The sequence below is a fragment of the Mustelus asterias genome, chromosome 1 (genome assembly GCF_964213995.1).
Source record: "Mustelus asterias chromosome 1, sMusAst1.hap1.1, whole genome shotgun sequence".
NCBI classification, from domain to species: Eukaryota; Metazoa; Chordata; class Chondrichthyes; order Carcharhiniformes; family Triakidae; genus Mustelus; species Mustelus asterias.
The window spans coordinates 148,933,771-148,953,658 of record NC_135801.1 but is presented as its reverse complement, the minus strand read 5'-3'; the positions used below and the strand labels follow the sequence as shown (position 1 = coordinate 148,953,658).

The 19,888-nt window shown below is 42.6% G+C and overlaps 1 protein-coding gene across 4 annotated transcripts in view; it reads left to right on the top strand.

Moving 5' to 3' along the window:
- Positions 1-16,340, top strand: part of amacr (alpha-methylacyl-CoA racemase) — a 74,041-nt gene extending 57,701 nt beyond the window's left edge. For 3 of the 4 annotated variants that reach the window (XM_078220399.1, XM_078220390.1, XM_078220408.1), the window contains exon 6: positions 15,708-16,339. In XM_078220399.1, coding sequence (XP_078076525.1) covers positions 15,708-16,117 — 410 coding nt within the window. In that variant the 3' untranslated portion in view covers positions 16,118-16,339. Of the gene's footprint in view, positions 1-15,707 lie in introns of all 4 variants that reach the window. The other variant, XM_078220381.1, reaches the window with a different exon arrangement.
- The last annotated feature ends 3,548 nt before the right edge of the window (positions 16,341-19,888 follow it).

Sequence of the window (19,888 nt, the reverse complement as noted above, 5' to 3'; positions counted from 1 at the left end):
ATCTTTGGTGCGTCACCTTGTCAAATGCCTTCTGGAAATCCAGACACATCACATCCACAGGTTCCCCATTGTCCACTGCACATGCAATGTTCTCGATGAATTCCACCAAATTAGTCAAACATGACCTGCCCTTCATGAACCCATGCTGCGTCTTACCAATGGAACAATTTATATCCAGATGTCTCGCTATTTCTTCCTTGATGATAGATTCAAGCATTTTCCCCACTACAGAAGTTAAGCTAAGCGGCCTATAGTTACCTGCCTTTTGTCTACCTCCTTTTTTAAACAATGGCGTCACATTTGCTGTTTTCCAATCTGCGGGAACCATCTCAGAGTCCAGCAAATTTTGGTAAATTACCACTAGTGCATTTGCTATTTCTCCCGCCATCTCTTTTAGTATCCTGGGATGCATTCCATCAGGACCCAGGAGCCTTATCTACTTTTAGCCCCATTAACTTGCCCAACACTACCTCTTTCGTGATAATGATAGTTTCTAGGTTCTCACCTGCCATAGCCTTCCTGTCATCAATTTTTGGCATGTTATTTGTGTCTTCCACTGTGAAGACGACACAAAATACCTGTTCAATGCCTCAGCCATTTTCTCATTTCCAGTTATTAAATTCCGCTTCTCGTCCTCTAAAGGACCAATGTTTACTTTAGCGACTCTTTTTCGTTTTATATATTTGTAGAAACTTTTGCTATCTGTTTTTATATTCTGAGCTAGTTTACTCTCATAATCCATCCTATCTTTCTTTATAGCTTTTTTCGTGGCTTTCTGCTGACCTTTAAAGATTTCCCAATCCTCTAGGTTCCCACTAATCTTTGCCACTTTGTATGCATTTTCTTTCAATTTGATACCCTCCTTTATTTAGAATATAAAAGCAGGGATGTAGAATATAAAAGCAGGGATGTCTTGATGCACCTGTACAGGGCATTGGTGAGGCCGCAGCTGGAATACTGTGTGCAGTATTGGTCCCCTTATATGAGGAAGGATATATTGGCATTGGAGGGAGTGCAGAGAAGGTTCACCAGGTTGATACCGGAGATGAGGGGTTTGGATTATGAGGAGAGGCTGAGGAGATTGGGTTTGTACTCGTTGGAGTTTAGAAGGATGAGGGGGGATCTTATGGAGACTTATAAGATAATGCGGGGGCTGGATAGGGTGGAGGCGGAGAGATTCTTTCCACTTAGTAAGGAAGTTAAAACTAGAGGACACAGCCTCAAAATAAAGGGGGGTCGGTTTAAGACAGAGTTGAGGAGGAACTTCTTCTCCCAGAGGGTGGTGAATCTCTGGAATTCTCTGCCCACTGAGGTGGTGGAGGCTACCTCGCTGAATATGTTTAAAGCGCGGATGGATGGATTCCTGATCGGTAAGGGAATTAAGGGTTATGGGGATCAGGCGGGTAAGTGGTACTGATCCACGTCAGATCAGCCATGATCTTATTGAATGGCGGGGCAGGCTCGAGGGGCTAGATGGCCTACTCCTGCTCCTATTTCTTATGTTCTTATGTTCTTATTTCCTTAGATCCATGGCAGATTATCTCTTTTTCTACAGTCCTTCCTTATCACTGGTATATACTTTTGCTGAGCACTGTGAAAGATCACTTTGAAGGTCCTCCACTGTTCCTCAATTGTCCCACCATAAAGCTTTTGCTCCCAGTCTACCTGAGCCAATTCCTCCCTCATCCCTTTATAGTCTCCTTTGTTTAAGCACAAGACACTGGTATTGGATTTTACCTTCTCACGCTCCATCTGTATTTTAAATTCAACTATACTGTGATCGCTTCTTCCAAGAGGATTTTTAACTGCAAGATCATTAATTATTCCCATCTCATTACACAGGACCAGATTTAGGATAGCTTGCTCCCTTGTAGGTTCCATTACATATTGTTCAAGGAAGCTATCACGGATACATTCTATGAACTCCTTCAAGGCTGCCTTGACCAACCTAGTTTGACCAATTGATATGTAGATTAAAATCCCCCATGATAATTGCTGTCCCATTTTTACATGCATCAGTTATTTCTTTGTTTATTTCTCGCCCCACCATGATGTCATTATTTGGTGGCCTATAGACTACGCCTATCAGTGACTTTTTCTCCTTACTATTTCTAATTTCCAGCCAAATGGATTCAACCTTTTTTTCCATAGAACCTATATCATCTCTCACTACCGCCCTGATATCATCCTTAAATATCAGAGCTACACCACCTCTCGGTCCCTCCGAACAGTTTGATACCCCTGGATATTCAACTCCCAGTCGTGACCATCCTGCAACTATGTCTCTGTAATGGCCACCAAATCATATTCGTTTGCAATGATTTGTGCCGTCAACTCATTTACCTTGTTTCGAATGCTACGAGCATTCAGATAAAGTGCCCTTTGCTAGTTTTTGTACCTTTTTGAATTCTAACATTTCCATTAATAACATCTCCTGAGTTCTCCTTCCTTCTAACTTTTTTCCTGATTTTTGATGTAGTTGGAACATTCTCCTCACATTTTGTCTTTGCTCCCTCCTTCTCGGACTCCTTACAGAGGTTCCCATCCCCCTGGCATATTCGTTACCATCCATAAATTTAGAATCATCCAGGACTCCGCTAGCTGTATCCTATCCCACACCACATCTCCCCTTTGCTCACAGGCCTAGGTTGATCCGTTAATGCCTCCAATTTAAAGTTTCAAAATTGTTTCATGGCATTTCGCCTGCATATAACCTCCTCAATACTACAGCCTGCCAAGAACTCTGCATTCCTCTCACTTACCCATATCCCACTTCCCTGTCCCATCATTGTCATTTGGACTCTCGGCTCTGGATTTCCTTACATAAACCATGGATGTGGAAGCGCTGGAAAGAGTGCAGAGGAGATTTACCAGGATACTGCCTGGTTTGGAGGGTAGGTCTTATGAGGAAAGGTTGAGGGAGCTAGGGCTGTTCTCTCTGGAGCAGAGGAGACTGAGGGGAGACTTAATAGAGGTTTATAAAATGATGAAGGGGATAGATAGAGTGAACGTTCAAAGACTATTTCCTCGGGTGGATGGAGCTATTACAAGGGGGCATAACTATAGGGTTCGTGGTGGGAGATATAGGAAGGATATCAGAGGTAGGTTCTTTACGCAGAGAGTGGTTGGGGTATGAAATGGACTGCCTGCAGTGATAGTGGAGTCAGACACTTTAGGAACATTTAAGCGGTTATTGGATAGGCACATGGAGCACACCAGGATGATAGGGAGTGGGATAGCTTGATCTTGGTTTCAGATAAAGCTTGGCACAACATCGTGGGCCGAAGGGCCTGTTCTGTGCTGTACTGTTCTATGTTCTATGTTCTAAACATTTTTAACCTCTCCTGCTTTTTAAGACTGTTCTTAAAATTTACCTCATTGACCAAGACTCTCCTTTTATTCCTTCATCGGCTCTGTGTCAATTTTTGTCTCAGTATGCTTTTCTATAATGCACCATGAGGCACTTTGAGATGCTATTTAAATGTAATTCAAGTGTCAAATACAAAATCCACCCACACTAAACAGTCATGCCTTGGTGGTAAAAATCTGCATGTGTTCAATGGACCACATGGCACCACCACAATACATAACCTGAGCATTCTTCATGTTGGTATTATTGGAAAATTGCTAAAAATTGTATATAGTAGGGTATGGTCACTGCACGTCTCCCTAGTTGCTTACTAAAACGTCATAAGATTTATGACTCAAATCAAGGAAATCATTAACAAGAATGACAATGTTCAAAACTTCTCATCCACTAACCAGTTCTTTTGTAATGAAGGTTTGGAGACCTCAACAAATCTGCTATTCATTTTCAAATGTCAGAGTTCAATATTTCAGATGTTTAATCTGGATTATGTTAGAATATTTCAATGGTTTCAACTGTTTTAACATGTTAATAAGCATGTAATTTAAGAGCTTGTGAAAATCCCACAAGTGCAATTAATTTTGTAATTTGAGAGTCGAGTCATAGAGTACTTCAACATGTACAGCTAGCAAAGAAACAGTGTTTCATAAATAGTATTAATGATTATTCATAGGAACTAATCATCAGTCTATGCTTAATTATATTCATTTAAAACATTAAATGTTCAGTGTGGAAAATATCAAGTTGTTCATACGCAGTGAATAAATCAACTTTCTGTACTTGTTTTTCATAGTGTGCACGCAGTAAAACATTTATTTGGCATACTTTTAGTTATCAGCAGGATGTAGGCTGACAGGAATGGCTCCACTTTGAAGTGGTGAATGTGTGTGTTATTGAAGAATGATGTGCATATTGTAAAAGAATTGTTCTTGGAATATAGATATTTCTGGCAAAAGCAAAATTCAATGCCCATCACGAATTGCCCTGGAGAAGGTGATGATAAATCATTACCATTAAGCACTACAGTACATCAACAGTTAAAATAACCTCCAGGATTTTTACGCATCAACATGGAAGGAATAGTGCTATAGTTCCAAGTAAGGAAGGTGAATGACTTGGAGAAGAACTTGTAGGTGATGATATTTACATGCACCTTCTAAGTGGTAGCAATTGTGGGTTTGAAGATGCTGTCAAAGGAGTCTTGGTGAGTTTTTGCATCTTGAAATGATGCATCAAAACATAGAAAATAGGAGCAGAAGGAAGCCATTTGGCACTTCCAGCCATCTCCACCATTCATTATGATCATGGCTGATCATCCAACTCAATAGCCTGATCCCGCCTTCCCCCATATCATTTGATTCCCTTTGCCTCAACTGCATCTTGAAAACATTCAATGTTTTGGCCTCAACTACTTTCTGTGGTAGCAAATTCCATAGGCTGACTAGTCTCTGAGTGAAAATATTTCTCCTCAACTCTGTCCTAGTCTACCCTTATTTGTCAGACTCTTATTCCCCTGGTTCTGGACACCCCACCATCAGGAACATTCTTCTTTCAACTAGCCTGTCTAGTCCTGTAGGAATTTTATAGGTTTCCATGAGATCCCCCTCATTCTTCTGAACTTCAGCAATACAATCCTAACTGACTCAATCTCTCTTCATGTCAGTCCTGCCATCCCAGGAATCAGTCTGGTGAACCTTCTCTGCACTCCCTCTAGAGCAAGAACATCCTTCCTCAGATAAGGAGACCAAAACTGCACATAGTATTCCAGGTGTGGCCTCATCATTCCTCCAACTGTTGGAGGAACAACATATTGAGGACCAATTGTTGGCCCCATCATTCCTCTTTTCCAGACATTCTTGTGCCCCAGAGGGCACAACCTCAGGCTAAAGGGACGATCCTTTAAAACAGACGAGGAGGAATTTCTTCAGCCAGAGAGTGGTGAATCTGTGGAACTCTTCGCTGCTGAAGACTGTGGAGGCCAAGTCATTGAGTGTATTTAAGACAGAGATAGATAGGTTCTTGATTAATAAGGGGATCAGGGGTTATGGGGAAAAGGCAGGAGAATGGGGATGAGAAAAATATCAGCCATGATTGAATGGCGGAGCAGACTCGATGGGCTGAGTGGCCTAATTCTGCTCTCATGTCTTATCGTCTTATGGTTTAATTGGCCCAGCCCAATTAAGCACCCCCATCCGAGGGCCACTCTTGTCCTTATCAATGACTATCCAAACTTTTATGGAATTATAGTCACTAAGTCCAAAATGTTCCCCCACTGAAACATTGATCACCCGGTCTGGCTCGTTCCCCATTGCCAAGTCTCATATGGCCCCATCCCTGGTTGGATTGTCAATATACTGTGTAAAAAAGCCCTCCTGGTAACATCTAACAAATTCCTCTCCATTCAAGCCCCTGGCTATAAGGGAGTCCCAGTAAATTTAAGCTCAAGTTTATTTATTAGTGTCACAAGTACGTTTACACTGCAATGAAGTTACTGTGAAAATTCCCTAATCGTCACACTCCGGAACCTGTTCGGGTACACTCAGAGAATTTAACATGGCCAATGCACCGAACCAGCATGTTTTTCGGACTGTGGGAGGAAACCGGATCACCAGAGGAAACCCATGGAGACATGGGGAGAATGTGCAAACTCCGCACAGACAGTTACCCAAGCTGGGAATTCAACCCGGATCCCTGATGCTGTGAGGGCTAACCACTGTGTCACCGTGCCGTATGGGGGAAGTTAAAGTCACCCACCACAACTACCCTGCTTTTGTCACACCTTTTTAGTATCTGACTGCACAACTGCTCCTCTGCCTCCTGCAAGCTGTTGGGAGGTCTGTTGTACACTCCTAACATTATGATTTCACCCTTCCCATTCCTGAGCTCCATCCATAATGCGCCTCTACAAAATCCTTCCATTGTCTCCTCTCTCAACACAGCTCCCACAAACCAGCCTCTCATCCATTGACTCTGTCTACACTTCCCGCTGCCTCAGCAAAGCAGCCAGCATAATTAAGGACTCCACACACCCCGGATATTCTCTCTTCCACCTTCTTCCATCGGGAAAAAAATACAAAAGTCTGAGGTCACGTACCAACCGACTCAAGAACAGCTTTTTCCCTGCTGCTGTCAGACTTTTGAATGGACTTACCTTGCATTAAGTTGATCTTTCTCAACACCCTAGCTATGACTGTAACACTACATTCTGCACTCTCTCCTTTTCTTCTCTATGCTTTGTATAGCGTGCAAGAAACAATATTTTTCACGATATGCTAATACATGTGACAATAATAAATCAAATCAAAGCTGTGATGTGCTCCCTAATCAGCAATGCAACTCCCCCACCCCTTTTGGTTCCCCTTCTATTCCGTCCAAAACAACAATATCCCGGAATGTTAAGCTGCCAATCCTGTCCCTCCTTTAACCATGTATGAACTAGGAGCCAGAGTAGGCCATTTGCCCCCTCGAGCCTGCTCCGCCTTTCAATAAGATTGTGGCTGATCTTTCCGTGGACTCAGCTCCACTTACCTGCCCACTCACCATTACCCTTAATTCCTTTGCTGATCACAAATCAGTCTATAAGAACTCCGTAATTGCAATAACATCATAATTCCATGCAGTACTCCCACATGTGCTAGATGTGACTCCAACCAGTGGAGAGTTTTCCTCTTGATTCCCATTGACCTCATTTTTACTCGGGCTTTTTGATGTCACATTGGAACAAATGCTGCCTTGATGTCAAGGGCAGTCACTCTCGCCTTACTTTTGGAATTCAGCTTTTTTTGCCTATGTTCGGATCAAGGCTGTCATGAGGTTAGGAGTTGAGTGACCCAAGCATTACCCAATCAGTCTAAGTGCTGTTTGATAGCACTGTTGACCGCACTTTCCAGTAATGGGCCAAATTGGAATGTCCTGCTTTTTGGAGACAAGACACACCAAGGCAATTTTCCACACTGTAGGGCAGGTCCCTACAGTGGCTGTACTGGATCAGCCTGGCTCCCGGTACAGTACTGTAGCTGAAATCTTGTCAGTACCCCATAGCTGTTGCTGTATCTAGTGCCTTCAGCCATTTCTTGATATCACGTGGAATGAATAGAATTATCTGAAGACCGTCATCTATGATTGTGGGGATGTATCATCCATTCGACGTTTCCGGATGAAGAAAGTTGGTTTTGTTGAAATGTTTGTTCCTATTTAGATAGCTGGACACTGGGGTGCCTGTACGGGATCTAAAGCCAATCTTTTTGAACGGATCTACTACAATTCTCGAAAGGTTAATTTTGCCTGTATAGCATCTCTGCTGTTTCAGTATCAGTTGTAGTCAGTAGATGTCTGTTAAATCTGTGTTAGAAGCTGATTAACTCTTAAAGTAGATATGATCTGCTGATATAGCAGTGATTTCATTATTGAGTGCTTCCATGGGTCACATCCACGACAACTATGGGAAATGGAAATATAGGGGGACGATTTTCTGGCCTCATCCCTGGAACTATTCTTGCAGATATTTTTTGAACCCTCTTTAATGTCTTCACATCTCTCCTAAATTATTGGAATTAGGCAGAGTACTGCAGCTGAGTCTGAAAGTTTCATCGTAGTAACTTTCTTTTGTATTCTATTCCTCTAGTTATTCAGCCTTAATTTAGAATCTTCCTCTACCCACTATTTTCAATTTTTACTCGAGTGTTATCTATGTCTCTCAATTCTTGGTGCACTTTGTTTTCTTCTCTCATCCTCCTCCTATCCTCCTGCTAATTTATTTGAAACACACCCCAAACATCACCAGCAAACTGCAATATAAAGGACATGACAGTAATTGGAAATGCTCTTCCAATGTGACTGAGTTTACTCTGCAAAAGTAGTCCACATTGAATGTGCCAGCACAACATAATGGTCTTAAGAATTTGAATATTTCTCTGCAGCACAGAAGTGCACCAACTGAAACCATGTTATACAATTCACTAATCCATTCATTTCTTCATGTCAATAATAGAAGAAGACCTGAAGTAATTGTCAAGGACATTTCTACTCGAATGAGAACAAATGTGGGCCCATCTAAATTTGGTAATTTGGAACTGAGCCTGACTTATCGAATCAGGTTGTCCTTTGTATTCTAACAAATAGTACTGCATATACCTACCTATAAGAAAGCCTATATAGAAGTCAATCCCCCAGTCTTCACCATTTATAGCAATTAATCCTTTTAAATAAAAGAAAAAGTAGGTGATTCATAGGCAAGAAGCGTCAGATTTTTTAGAAGTTCTCATCACATGTGTGGAGTTTGCACATTCTCCTCATGTCTGCGTGGGTTTCCTCCGGGTGCTCCGGTTTCCTCCCACAGTCCAAAGATGTGCGGGTTAGGCTGATTGGCCATGCTAAAATTTCCCCTTAGTGTCCTGGGATGCGTAGATTAGAGGGATTAGCGGGTAAAATATGTCGGGATATGGGGATAGGGCCTGGGTGGGATTGTGGTCGGTGCAGACTCGATGGGCCGAATGGCCTCTTTCTGTACTGTAGGGTTTCTATGATTCACACGCAAAGCTCCAAACTTCCGCTCAGCATTCTTGCTTGCTTTTCCCAATCCATCAGTTCTCAGTCTCTTGTTCCCCCTCTGTTATTCCCACTCCCTTACTTCTCAGTTGTGTTGGTTCAAGCAGTGCACGCAATGCATGGAAAAAGTCAATACGCCTTGCATTCAAATTTCCTGCTGCTTCTGGAGTTATGTGAGTTACGAGGTGACAGAGTTCAAGAAATGTAATTTTAATGTGAGGATTATTCCTGTCAGCTGCCTTATATGTGGCTGTACAAGCCATCTAGGGAGCAGCTTTCATTTCAGTGAAATGAGCATTAATGTTTGCCAGGGGCCTGCTCTCTGCTTGCCAATCATAGTAAAAGCATGCTCAGACAGTTTACCTCCTACCCTGTGCTTGATGATGGCTTTTTGGTGAAGGTGTCTATGGTAATATCTTTTGACAAATAGAATTTTAAAGCATTTTGAAAGAATAAGGATAAGGCCTAAAGAGAGTTATGTCATTTTATCACATCAATTCAAGCCTGAATTACGCTTCTTGGACAAACTAAAGTCTTTAAAATTCATAGTAGATATGTTATATCCATTAATTTCAATGCTTCACATGGAGGATGGAAAAGCTCATTTAATTCCTATGCTATGGCAGTGGGAGGTGCAGAGGTGTCCTGAAGTTAGTTTATTTAGATATGAGATCAAAATGGAATTGTATGAACATGACTGCATAAATTATTTTGGGATATGGAACTTCATGGAGTTAAGCTTCAGATCCCTCTGTGAATAATGACTTCAGAATAAATTGAATGAATAAGGTATTTTAAACCCTAGAGTCTTCCATTTTAAACTTTTTAAGACACAAGTTACTTTATGATAGGAATAATAGGGGCAGCAAGGTGGCACAGTGGTTAGCACTGGCGCCTCACAGCGCCAGGGACCCGGGTTCAATTCCAGCCTCAGGTCACTGTCTGTGTGGAGTCTGCACATTCTCCCCATGTCTGCGTGGGTTTCGTCTGGGTGCTCCGGTTTCCTCCCTCAGTCCACAAATGTGCAGGTTAGGTTGATTGGCTATGATAAATCGCCCCTTGGTGTCAGGGGGATTAGCAGAGTAAAATATGTGGGGTTACGGCAACAGAGCCTCGGTGGGATTGTTGGCTGAATGGCCTCCTTCTGCACTGTAGGGATTCTATAATTGTAAGGTTGGCCCTTTCAACAGTTATAAACCAACTTGAATCATTATTGGGAGAACAAAATATGATTGTTACTGTATCACTGATATTATTGCCCTGCAAATATCAATGAAAATTTTCATCAGAAGATGGCTAACAAATCCACATCTGAGGAAATTGTACAGTTATGGAAATATCCTCTAAAATTGCATAAAGCGCATGCCACCAGGGTTCCTTTTAGACTGCATGGGTGCATAGCCACCTAACAATCCAAAACACTTTTCCCAAGGTCCCACATGATAGATCAGTCAGAAATTTAAAAATGCAAGGGAAATTACCAAGTTAGATCCAATATTGGCTCTGGCAGGAAGCAAAATATTATGGTTGATGTGTTTTTTTGACTGGAAGATTGCTCTCAGTTGGGTTCTGCAGGGCTCAGTTCTGGCTCCCTTCCTGTTTGCGATATATATCATGATTTAGATCAGCATTAGCAGAAATGATAAAGAAGTTTACAGTTGATACAAAAAAGGAGAGTGTGGTGGATAACGAGGAAAGAAGCAGGAGACAACAGGGAGATGCCAATGGACTGGTCAAGTGGCAAATGGTATTCAACCTGGAACAATGTGAGGCAATGAGTTTGGGGAGGACAATTGAGGCAAGGAAATACACAATAAATGGTTAGATTCTGAAAAGTGTAGAGGAACAGATGGATCTTGGTGTGTGTGTCTACAGATCCTTGCAAGTAACAGGACAAGTAGATAAGGTGGTCGGGAAGGCAACAGAATATTTTCCTTCACTGACCAAGTCTTTCTTTTTCACAGGATGTGCAAGTTGCTGACAAGGCCAATACTTGTTACTCATATTTAATTGACTTTGAACTGAGTGGCTTGCTAGGCCATTTCGGAAGGCAGTAAGAGTCGACCACATTGTTGTCTGTCTGGAGTCACATGTGGGCCAAACCAAATAAGGGTAGCAGATTTCTTTCCTTAAAGAATATGAGTGAAACAGATGGGTTTTTAAAGTAATTGATAGTTTCATCATCAACATTACTGAAATTGGCTTTATCGTCCAAGTTCATTAATTAAATTTAAATTCCACAGCTGCCATGGTAGGATTTGAACCCATGTCCTCAGATCATTAGAGGAAGGACATGACCGTATTCAGTAGGGCAGAAAGGAGATTTACAAGGATGTTGCCGCAAATAGGAAATTTTAGCTATGAGAAAGGATTTGGGTAAGCTGAGTATTTTTTCCTTGAAACAGATGAAGCTGAGGAAAGATTAATTGAAACATTTAAAACTATGAGGGACCTACATGGTGTTGATAGGAAGGACCTGTTTCCTTAGCCGAGAAGTCGATAACGTTCGATCATAAATTTAACATAATTGGTAGAAAATTAGGCTTGGAGAATTCGAGAGGATTTGGGGATACTTTTTCACCCAGGAAGTAGTAGGGATTTGGAACCCACTACTTGAAAGGGTGGTGGAGACAAACCTTTTCTGCATTTGAAAAGTACTTGAATATGTACTCAAAGTGGCATAACCAAATGCTCAGGGCTATTTATGTAACATACATAAATGAAAAGATGACGTGGGGGGAATGATAAACAAGTTTGCAGATGACACCAAGATTTATAGGATAGTTAATAGAAGGTCGTAGGTTACAGGAAGATATAGATGGGTTAGTCAGATGAGCAGACCAGTGCAGATGGTATTTAACCCTGATAAGTGCGAGGCGATGCATTTTGGAAGAAGTAACAAGCCAAGGGAGTATTTAATGACTGGCAGGACACAAGGAAGCTCAGAGGAACAGATGGATCTTGGGGTACTTATTCACAGGTCCCTGAAAGCAGCAGAGCAGGTGAATAGGACAGTTAAGAAGGCATATGGGACACTTGGCATGGCATAGAGTATAAAAGTAAGGAGGTAACATTGGACATGCACAGAACGTTGGTTAGGCCACAGCTGGAGTACTATGTGTAGATCTGGTCACCTCACTATAGGAAGGATGTGATTGCACTAGAGCGGCACAGAGGAGATTTGTCAGGGTGTTGCCTGGGCTGGAGCATTTGAGATATAAGGAGAGACTGAATAGGTTTGGATTGTTTTCTTTTGAGCAGAGAAGGCTGAGGGGGGACATGATTGAAACGTATAAGATTATGAGAGGTATGAACAGGGTGAATAGAAAGCAGCTGATCCCCTTGGTTGGGGGGATCAATCATGAAGAGGCATTGTTTTAGAATAAGGGGCAGGAATTTCAGAGGGGATTTGAGAAAACACTTTTTCACTCAGAGGGTGGTGGGCACCTTGAATGCACTGCCGAGGAAGATAGTGGAGACCATAAACCTATCAACCTTTAAAAAGCATCTGGATGAGCACTTGAAACATCATAACATTCAAGGACATGGGACAAGTGATGGAAAATGGGATTAGTGCAACTTTAGTGGTAGTTATTGTCGGTGTAGACTTGATGGGTCGAAGGACCTTTTCTGCGCTATACGACTCTGATTCGAAGAGTTGAAAGGTACGATAATTCTGGATAGCCAGCACAGACACACTGGCTTTTTTTGCTACCTCCTGTACTGAAAGTTTCTATGATTCGACAAGGCAGCTTCTTTAACCATTGGTTAATACTAATCTAAAAATTGAATTATGTGGATTTTATTGAACCATTTTCCTTTTCATCATGTCTGTTATTTATTGTGGGAGCTGACCAAACTGGTTTCGATAAATTTGGAAGAAAAAATTGCTATTAACAATTCAGTTAATATTGGTGTAAATTTGATATTTTTTTCCCTATAGTTATACGTGTCTGAATACCATCTCAGCAGATAACCACATGATTTTGCAGCTGATGCCAGTTATTGGAAAAACTGACCTTATTCTCAAAGTCCCGTGTATTTACTAGAAATAGAATGTGTTTGAGTTCTTTAGCAGGAAGGGTCACGATACTTAGTTCTGAAGAGGAGTCCTGTTAAACTCGAAATGTTAACTCTGATTTTCTCTCACTACAGATTTGCTAAGCTTTTCAAGCACTTTCGGTTTTTTCAGTTGTGTTAAATAAAAGCAAAATACTGCGGATGCTGGAAACCTTCAGAGCAATGTTATATGGACTCAAAATGTTAACTCTATTCTCCCCACAGATTTGCTGCCAGACCTGCTGAGTTTTTCCAGAAGTTTCTGTTTTTATTACTTAGTTGTGGTAACTGACAGAATTACTATTTAACAAGGGAAGTATACACTAAGTTTGAATCTGTCATGACCCATGTTGGGATATTAGTTGTAGTAATGCCAGTGTGAGACCAAAGCAGGTCTCACCATGAGGTGTTTTATCTAATTATTTCATGGTATTTGGGTGCTGTTGGGATGGCCAACATTTATTGCCTATCTATAACTATGTGAGAGAAGGTATTGATGAACCACTTTCTTGAAATGCTGAAGTCCATGTACCAAAGGCACTCCCATGGTGCTGAGATTGCAAGTTCTGGATTTCTGAGCTTGAGGGCCAAATGGAGCCACTGCAGAACATCAGGAAGGATGACAATTTCCTGGACCATGTGTTCCAAGAGGTGGACACTGTGTAGGCAATGGAAGTTCAGGATAATAGGTATCCATCCAGAAGTGTAGGAAGAGGCAGGAATTGCAAAAGTCCTTGGAGTGTGTGGCATTCTTAAACTAGAACTCGGCCTTGGAAATTGCTGGGAATTATGTAATCTTGAAAGTGTGCAATCCAACTAAGGCAACAAGGTAAGGGACTGCACAGGACAAACTGAGTAGAAATGCTGTTGTTATAGGAGATTCCACAGTTAGGAGGGCAGATAGGTTTACTGTATTCATCATCTTGAGTCCTGCATTGTGTGTTGCCTCGTGAAGCTATTACAGAGATTCTGCAGAAGGAAGAAGTTATACAAATGAGTACCAACAACATAGAGAAAGCAGGTATTGAAGTATTATGGTCAGATCATCAGGTGCTAGGGAGGAAGTTGAAATGTAGGACTTCAAAGGTAGTAAGTAACCTCTGGATTATTCCCAGGACCCCACACTGGTGAGAGTAGAAACCTACACCAGATGGACTGCAGTTCAAGTCAGCAGCTCATCAGCCCCTCCCCAAGGACAGTTGAGCAGCAAATGCTAGCCTTGCCAGTGATGCTCACTATCAATAAAAGAGTAATTTTTTTACATTAAGGAGGATCGGTGCATATCTTAAGACTTAATATAGGAGGAAGGGCTTCAGATTCTTGGGATATTAGGATAAGTTCCGGGGCAGGAAGTACCTATTCAGAAGGGACAAGTTGTGTTTGTGACCAGGTTTACTAGTATGGTTGAGGAGTTTTTAAACTGAATTGGCATGAGGTTGGGCACTAAGCAAAAAAGAGGATTAAAGTCCATTAAGGATTGAAAGGTTTGGGTAGTACTAGAGGAAAAAATAGTACTGTAATAAGAGCAGATTGAGAAGGTCTAGGAGGGATACAAAAACAAGTATGTAAATTCACGATGTGGTGAATAATGTTGATGAGCTACAAGCACAAAGAGCCATGTGGGAATATGGTGTAGTGGCATTACTTGTGTTGCGAATACTTTGCAGTGTTCACTAAGGAAGATCTTGGAGAAAAGAAAATGTCCAAAGGACAGAAAGCAGCAAATTTTTCAAACTGGAGAATGGTAAACAATGATGTTCCCCAAAGTTCAGTGCTAGGACCTCGAGGTATTGTTCCCCTTGGAGAAGAGAATCTAGGATTGTTCTCCTTAGAGAAGAGAAGCTTGAAGGCAGATTTCATAGAGGTGCTCAAAATCTTGAGGGACCTACACAGAGTAGATAGACAGACACCATTCCCAATGGCAGAATGCTCAAAGATCAGAGATTCCAGAATTTAACTGGTAATAGAACCAAAGGCAACATGAGGAAAACATTTTTATACTGTGTTTGGTTCTGATCTGGAACACACTGTCCAAGAGTATGGTGGAGAGAGATTTAATCATGATCTTCAAAATGGAATTAAACAAGCACTTCAACAAAAAATATTGCACGGGTTCAGTGAAAGAGCGAGAGAATGGGACTCGTCAAATTGCTTTTGCAGAGAACCAACATGGGCTCAGTGAGCTGAATAGCCTCCCTTGCTCTAGTGTTCCCCTAGTTTGGAAGAAACTAGGGGAACTCCTCCATATATCATTGAGATCTGGATCATTCACGTAGATTCCATATGACCCCCAATCTTAGTTACAATTAGTTAAGAACCAAGGTTTAGGAACAACTTAACAGTACAAAGCAATGGGTTTTCCAGCCAGGATCGCCCTCCTCATCTTGCCTTATTGTTGCCTATCAGAATGTTGTGAATTAAGCCTGACTTATGGACTTGAGCACATATTCTTAACAGACTTCAGTGTACTGCTGAGAGAGTCTCAACTTTGCAGCACTCCCTCCAAACTGCATTTGTATTTCTGCCAAAGTTTTCAAAATTTAAACAAAAGCCCTGAATCACTACTTAGATCAGTGAGTTCTCCTGGTATTAATCACATCTTTCTTCTAAAAGGAACCATTCAAAGTGAGTTCATTCTGAGATAAAGATCAGGATTCTTTTTAGTTTCTGATCTAGATTTGACGGTCTCTCCTCATACATGTGATTAACTGCTGCTTTCTGTGTATCTTTGTAGGTCTTGGCTTGGATTCCACCAAACTCCCTTCTCAGATGAGCCAGTCTGACTGGCCAGAGTTGAAAAGAATTTTTACAGAAGCATTTGCTGCAAAGAGCCAGGAACAGTGGACTAAGATCTTTGATGGAGCTGATGCTTGTGTCACTCCTGTTTTATCCTTCCAAGAAGCTTTCAATCATCCACATAATCAAAAAAAAGGATCTTTTATTACTGATGAGGAAGGACAAATCAGTCCTAGGCCAGCTCCTCTTCTGTCCCGGACCCCTGCCATTATCAGCTTGAAAAGAGATCCAGAAGTAGGGGAGCACACGCAACTTGTGTTGACTGAATATGGTTTCACCAAGGGGCAAATAAATAAGCTGCAGTCTGACGGGGTTATTGAATGTAATGGACCAAAATCTCATTTGTAACATACATTTAAATTTCTTACTTTATTATGTTATGGCAATAAAATTTTCTGCCTTAGTGTCGATGAAATTATTTACCATTATATTTTAAATTTTTCTCATTATCAAGTTGAAAAAATTACCAAATGTTATCTAACATAAGCGACCACACAAAACAAATTAACTTTATCGTATGCTTTTAAAAAGTACAACATTGGGCAAGATGAAATTAAAAGAACAATGTTCTAATTTCTGAATGTTGGCCTAGAATTTTGTCCATTTAGCCTATTTTGCTGGTGCCAGAGACCCTCCAAAGCTTCCATTATTACAAGTGCATGATCATTAGCAGCAGTGATGTACCACTTGCTATACTTGCAAATAAGAGATCTATGAACTATTTGAAGCCCACTGCTGGCACAGATGCACTTAGGCACACCAGGTCTACATGCAATCTAAGACTGCCTATTAGGCTGCAAACAACATGGTATGATAACAATGCTGACCTCAATGTTGAGCCAGGAGAAGCAGTACCTCCCTTAACCCACGGTCATTGCCTCTCCTTCTGGACTAGGTTCCAGACTCCGACTTCTCAACTGACCGAAATAGGGTCCAAGGCCCAATATTGGGGGTAGCTCAAGCATCACCATTCAGCTTACAATAGGTAATATTTATCACAAAAATCTATTGTGTGCGAGGCTTCAAGTTCTCCAATATATTTCACACGTTTAGTTGCAAGATAATACTTCGAAGCAATCTAAGACTTCTGCCATGAACAGATTCTAAAATTATATCTTGTTCAACATAAGTATAAAGCCTGCTAACAGGATTAGTCTATAAAGATTCATGCATTTACAGTTGGTGGGTATTTATGAAAATACGCCAGATTGAATTGGTTTCCATGATAACTTGCACTAATTCCATACTTCGTCAGAAGCTTGCAGCACAAAGGATGCTAAACATCCTATTCTGTCTGTGCTTCCTCTTGCAAGAAAAATCCAAAGTCCATCTTACTGTCTTTTCTTCTCCTCTCTCTATATGTTCCAGATGTCTTTTTTAAAGTTATTCTGAGGATATGAGGCTGAAATCAGTGGGTCTCTGTGCATGCACAGTAGTCCTGAACTATCAGCCTCCTGATTACTAGCCAGCCCGGGACCCCCGCAGTGTTGACCCCCAATCCCACCATGGCCTGATCGTGGCAGCCTCGGCCCGGCCCACCCCAATCTCCAGCCCACGTCACCCATCCCAACCCTCCAGCAGACAGACTCACCCCACCCCCCCTCGGCTGACCACCCCCAGCCATAGGCAGGCCCCCCCCCCCCCATCCCGGCCCACCCCGATCCAGCCCCTGCCCCCACAGTTTCCCCCCCAAAGCAGTCCTGACACCCGCCCCACAGGCAGTGTCGACCCCTCAGCAGGCTGTGCAGGCCCCCACCCCGGCTGACCCTCATGCCCCCGGCAGTCCCTTCCCCAGCCCACACTGATCGCTGGCATCCCTCCTGCCCCCATTGATCGAAATGCAGAGTGGCAGCTGGCCACCCCCCCCCCCCCCCCCCCCCCCATGTCCACCGATCGCACCCTAGGCCCCGCTCCCTTGGCACTGCCCCATGTCAGATGGGCAGTGTCAAGGTGCCCCCTGGGCATGGGCTGGGGCACAGAACCCCCCCTGGGGGGCCCCAATTGCCCTCCATTCACTCCAGCAGGGACGTCCTAATAGAGAATTCTGTCCTGGGCCCACTAATTACATTTAAATTATATTAAAAACAGGTTCAAATAACTTACCTTGTCTTCCCACAGTTTCCAGCGCAGTTCTGACAGCGCCAGATGTCCAGTGCTGGGAGATGCGCTGACAGCGGGAACGCATGCACGACTCCTGTGATGACCAACCGTGAGATTCTCCCGCTCTGCTGTGCTGAGAAAATTAGTGTGGCGGGTGGAAGAATTGCCACCGTAAAATCCTGGGCGGCAGGGTGGCACAGTGGTTAGCACTGCTGCCTCAAAGCGCCAGGGACCCAGGTTCGATTCCCGGCTTGGGTCACTGTCTGTGTGGAGTTTGCACGTTCTCCCCGTGTCTGCGTGTTACTCCCACAGTCTGAAAGATGTGTTGATTAGGTGGATTGTTCCAAACAGGTGCCGGACTGTGGTGACTAGGGGAATTTCACAGTAACTTAATTGCAGTGTTAATGTAAGCCATAGAGTCATAGACATTTACAGCATGGAAACAGGCTCTTTGGCCCAACTTGTCCATGCAGCTCTTTTTTTTTTAAAACCCCTAAGCTAATCCCAGTTGCCTGCTATTGGCCCATATTCCTCTATCCCCATCGTACCCATGTAACTATCTAAATGCTTTTTAAAAGACAAAATTGTACCCGCCTCTACTACTACCTCTGGCAGTTTGTTCCAGACCCTCACCATCCTCTGTGTGGGAAAAAATTGCCCATCTGGACACTTTTTTGTATCTCTCCCCTCTCATCTTAAACCTATGCCCTCTAGTTTTAGAATCCCCTACCATTGGGAGAAGATATTGACTATCTGGCTGATCTGTGCCCCTCATTATTTTATAGACCTCTAAGATCGCCCCTCAGCCTCCTACGCTCCAGAGAAAAAAGTCCCAGTCTATCCAGCCTCTCCTTATAACTCAATCCATCAAGTCCCGGTAGCATCCTAGTAAATCTTTTCTGCACTCTTTCTAGTTTAATAATATCCTTTCTATAATAGGGTGACCAGAATTGCACACACTGTTCCAAGTGTGGCCTTACCAATGTCTTGTGCAACTTCAACAAGACATTCCAATTCCTGTATTCATGTTCTGACCGATGAAACCAAACATGCTGAATGCCTTCTTCACCACTCTGCCCACCTATGACTCCACTTTCAAGGAGTTATGAACATGTACCCCTAGATTTCTTTGTTCTGTAACTCTCCCCAACGCCCTACCATTAACTGAGTAAGTCCTGCCCTGGTTCAATCTACCAAAATGCATCACCTCGCATTTATCTAAATTAAACTCCATCTGCCATTCGTCAGCCCACTGGCCCAATTGATCAAGATCCTGTTGCAATTGGAGGTAACTTTCTTCACTGCCCACTATGCCACCAATCTTAGTGTCATCTTCAAACTTACTAACCATGCCTCCTATGTTCTCATCCAAATCATTAATATAAATGACAAATAACAGCGGACCCAGCACTGATCCCTGAGGCACACCGCTGGTCACAGGCCTCCAGTTTGAAAACCAACTCTCGACAACCACCCTCAGAAGCCAATTTTCTATCCCCATTTAGATACCTCACCCTGGATCCCGTGAGATTTAACCTTATGCAACAACCTACCATGCAGTACCTTGTCAAAGGCCTTGCTAAAGTCCATGTAGACAACATCAACTGCACTGCCCTCATCTACCTTCTTGGTTACCCCTTCAAAAAACTCAATCAAATTTGAGAGACATGATTTTCCACTCACAAAGCCATGCTGACTGTCCCTAATCAGTCCTTGCGTCTCTCAATGCCTGTAGATCCTGTCTCTCAAAATACCTTCCAACAATTTACCCACCACAGATGTGAGGTTCACTGGCCTGTAGTTATCAGGCTTTTCCCTGCTGTAGTTCCCAGGCTTTTCCCTGCTTGTGACAAATCAACTTTTTAAAAACTTTTGATGGGACTGGACAGGCTAGATGCGGGAAGATTGTTCTCGATGTTGGAGAAGTCCAGAACTAGGGGGTCATAGTATAAGAATAAAGGGTAAGCCATTCAGGACTGAGATGAGGAAGAACTTCACTCAGAGAGTTGTAAACTTGCG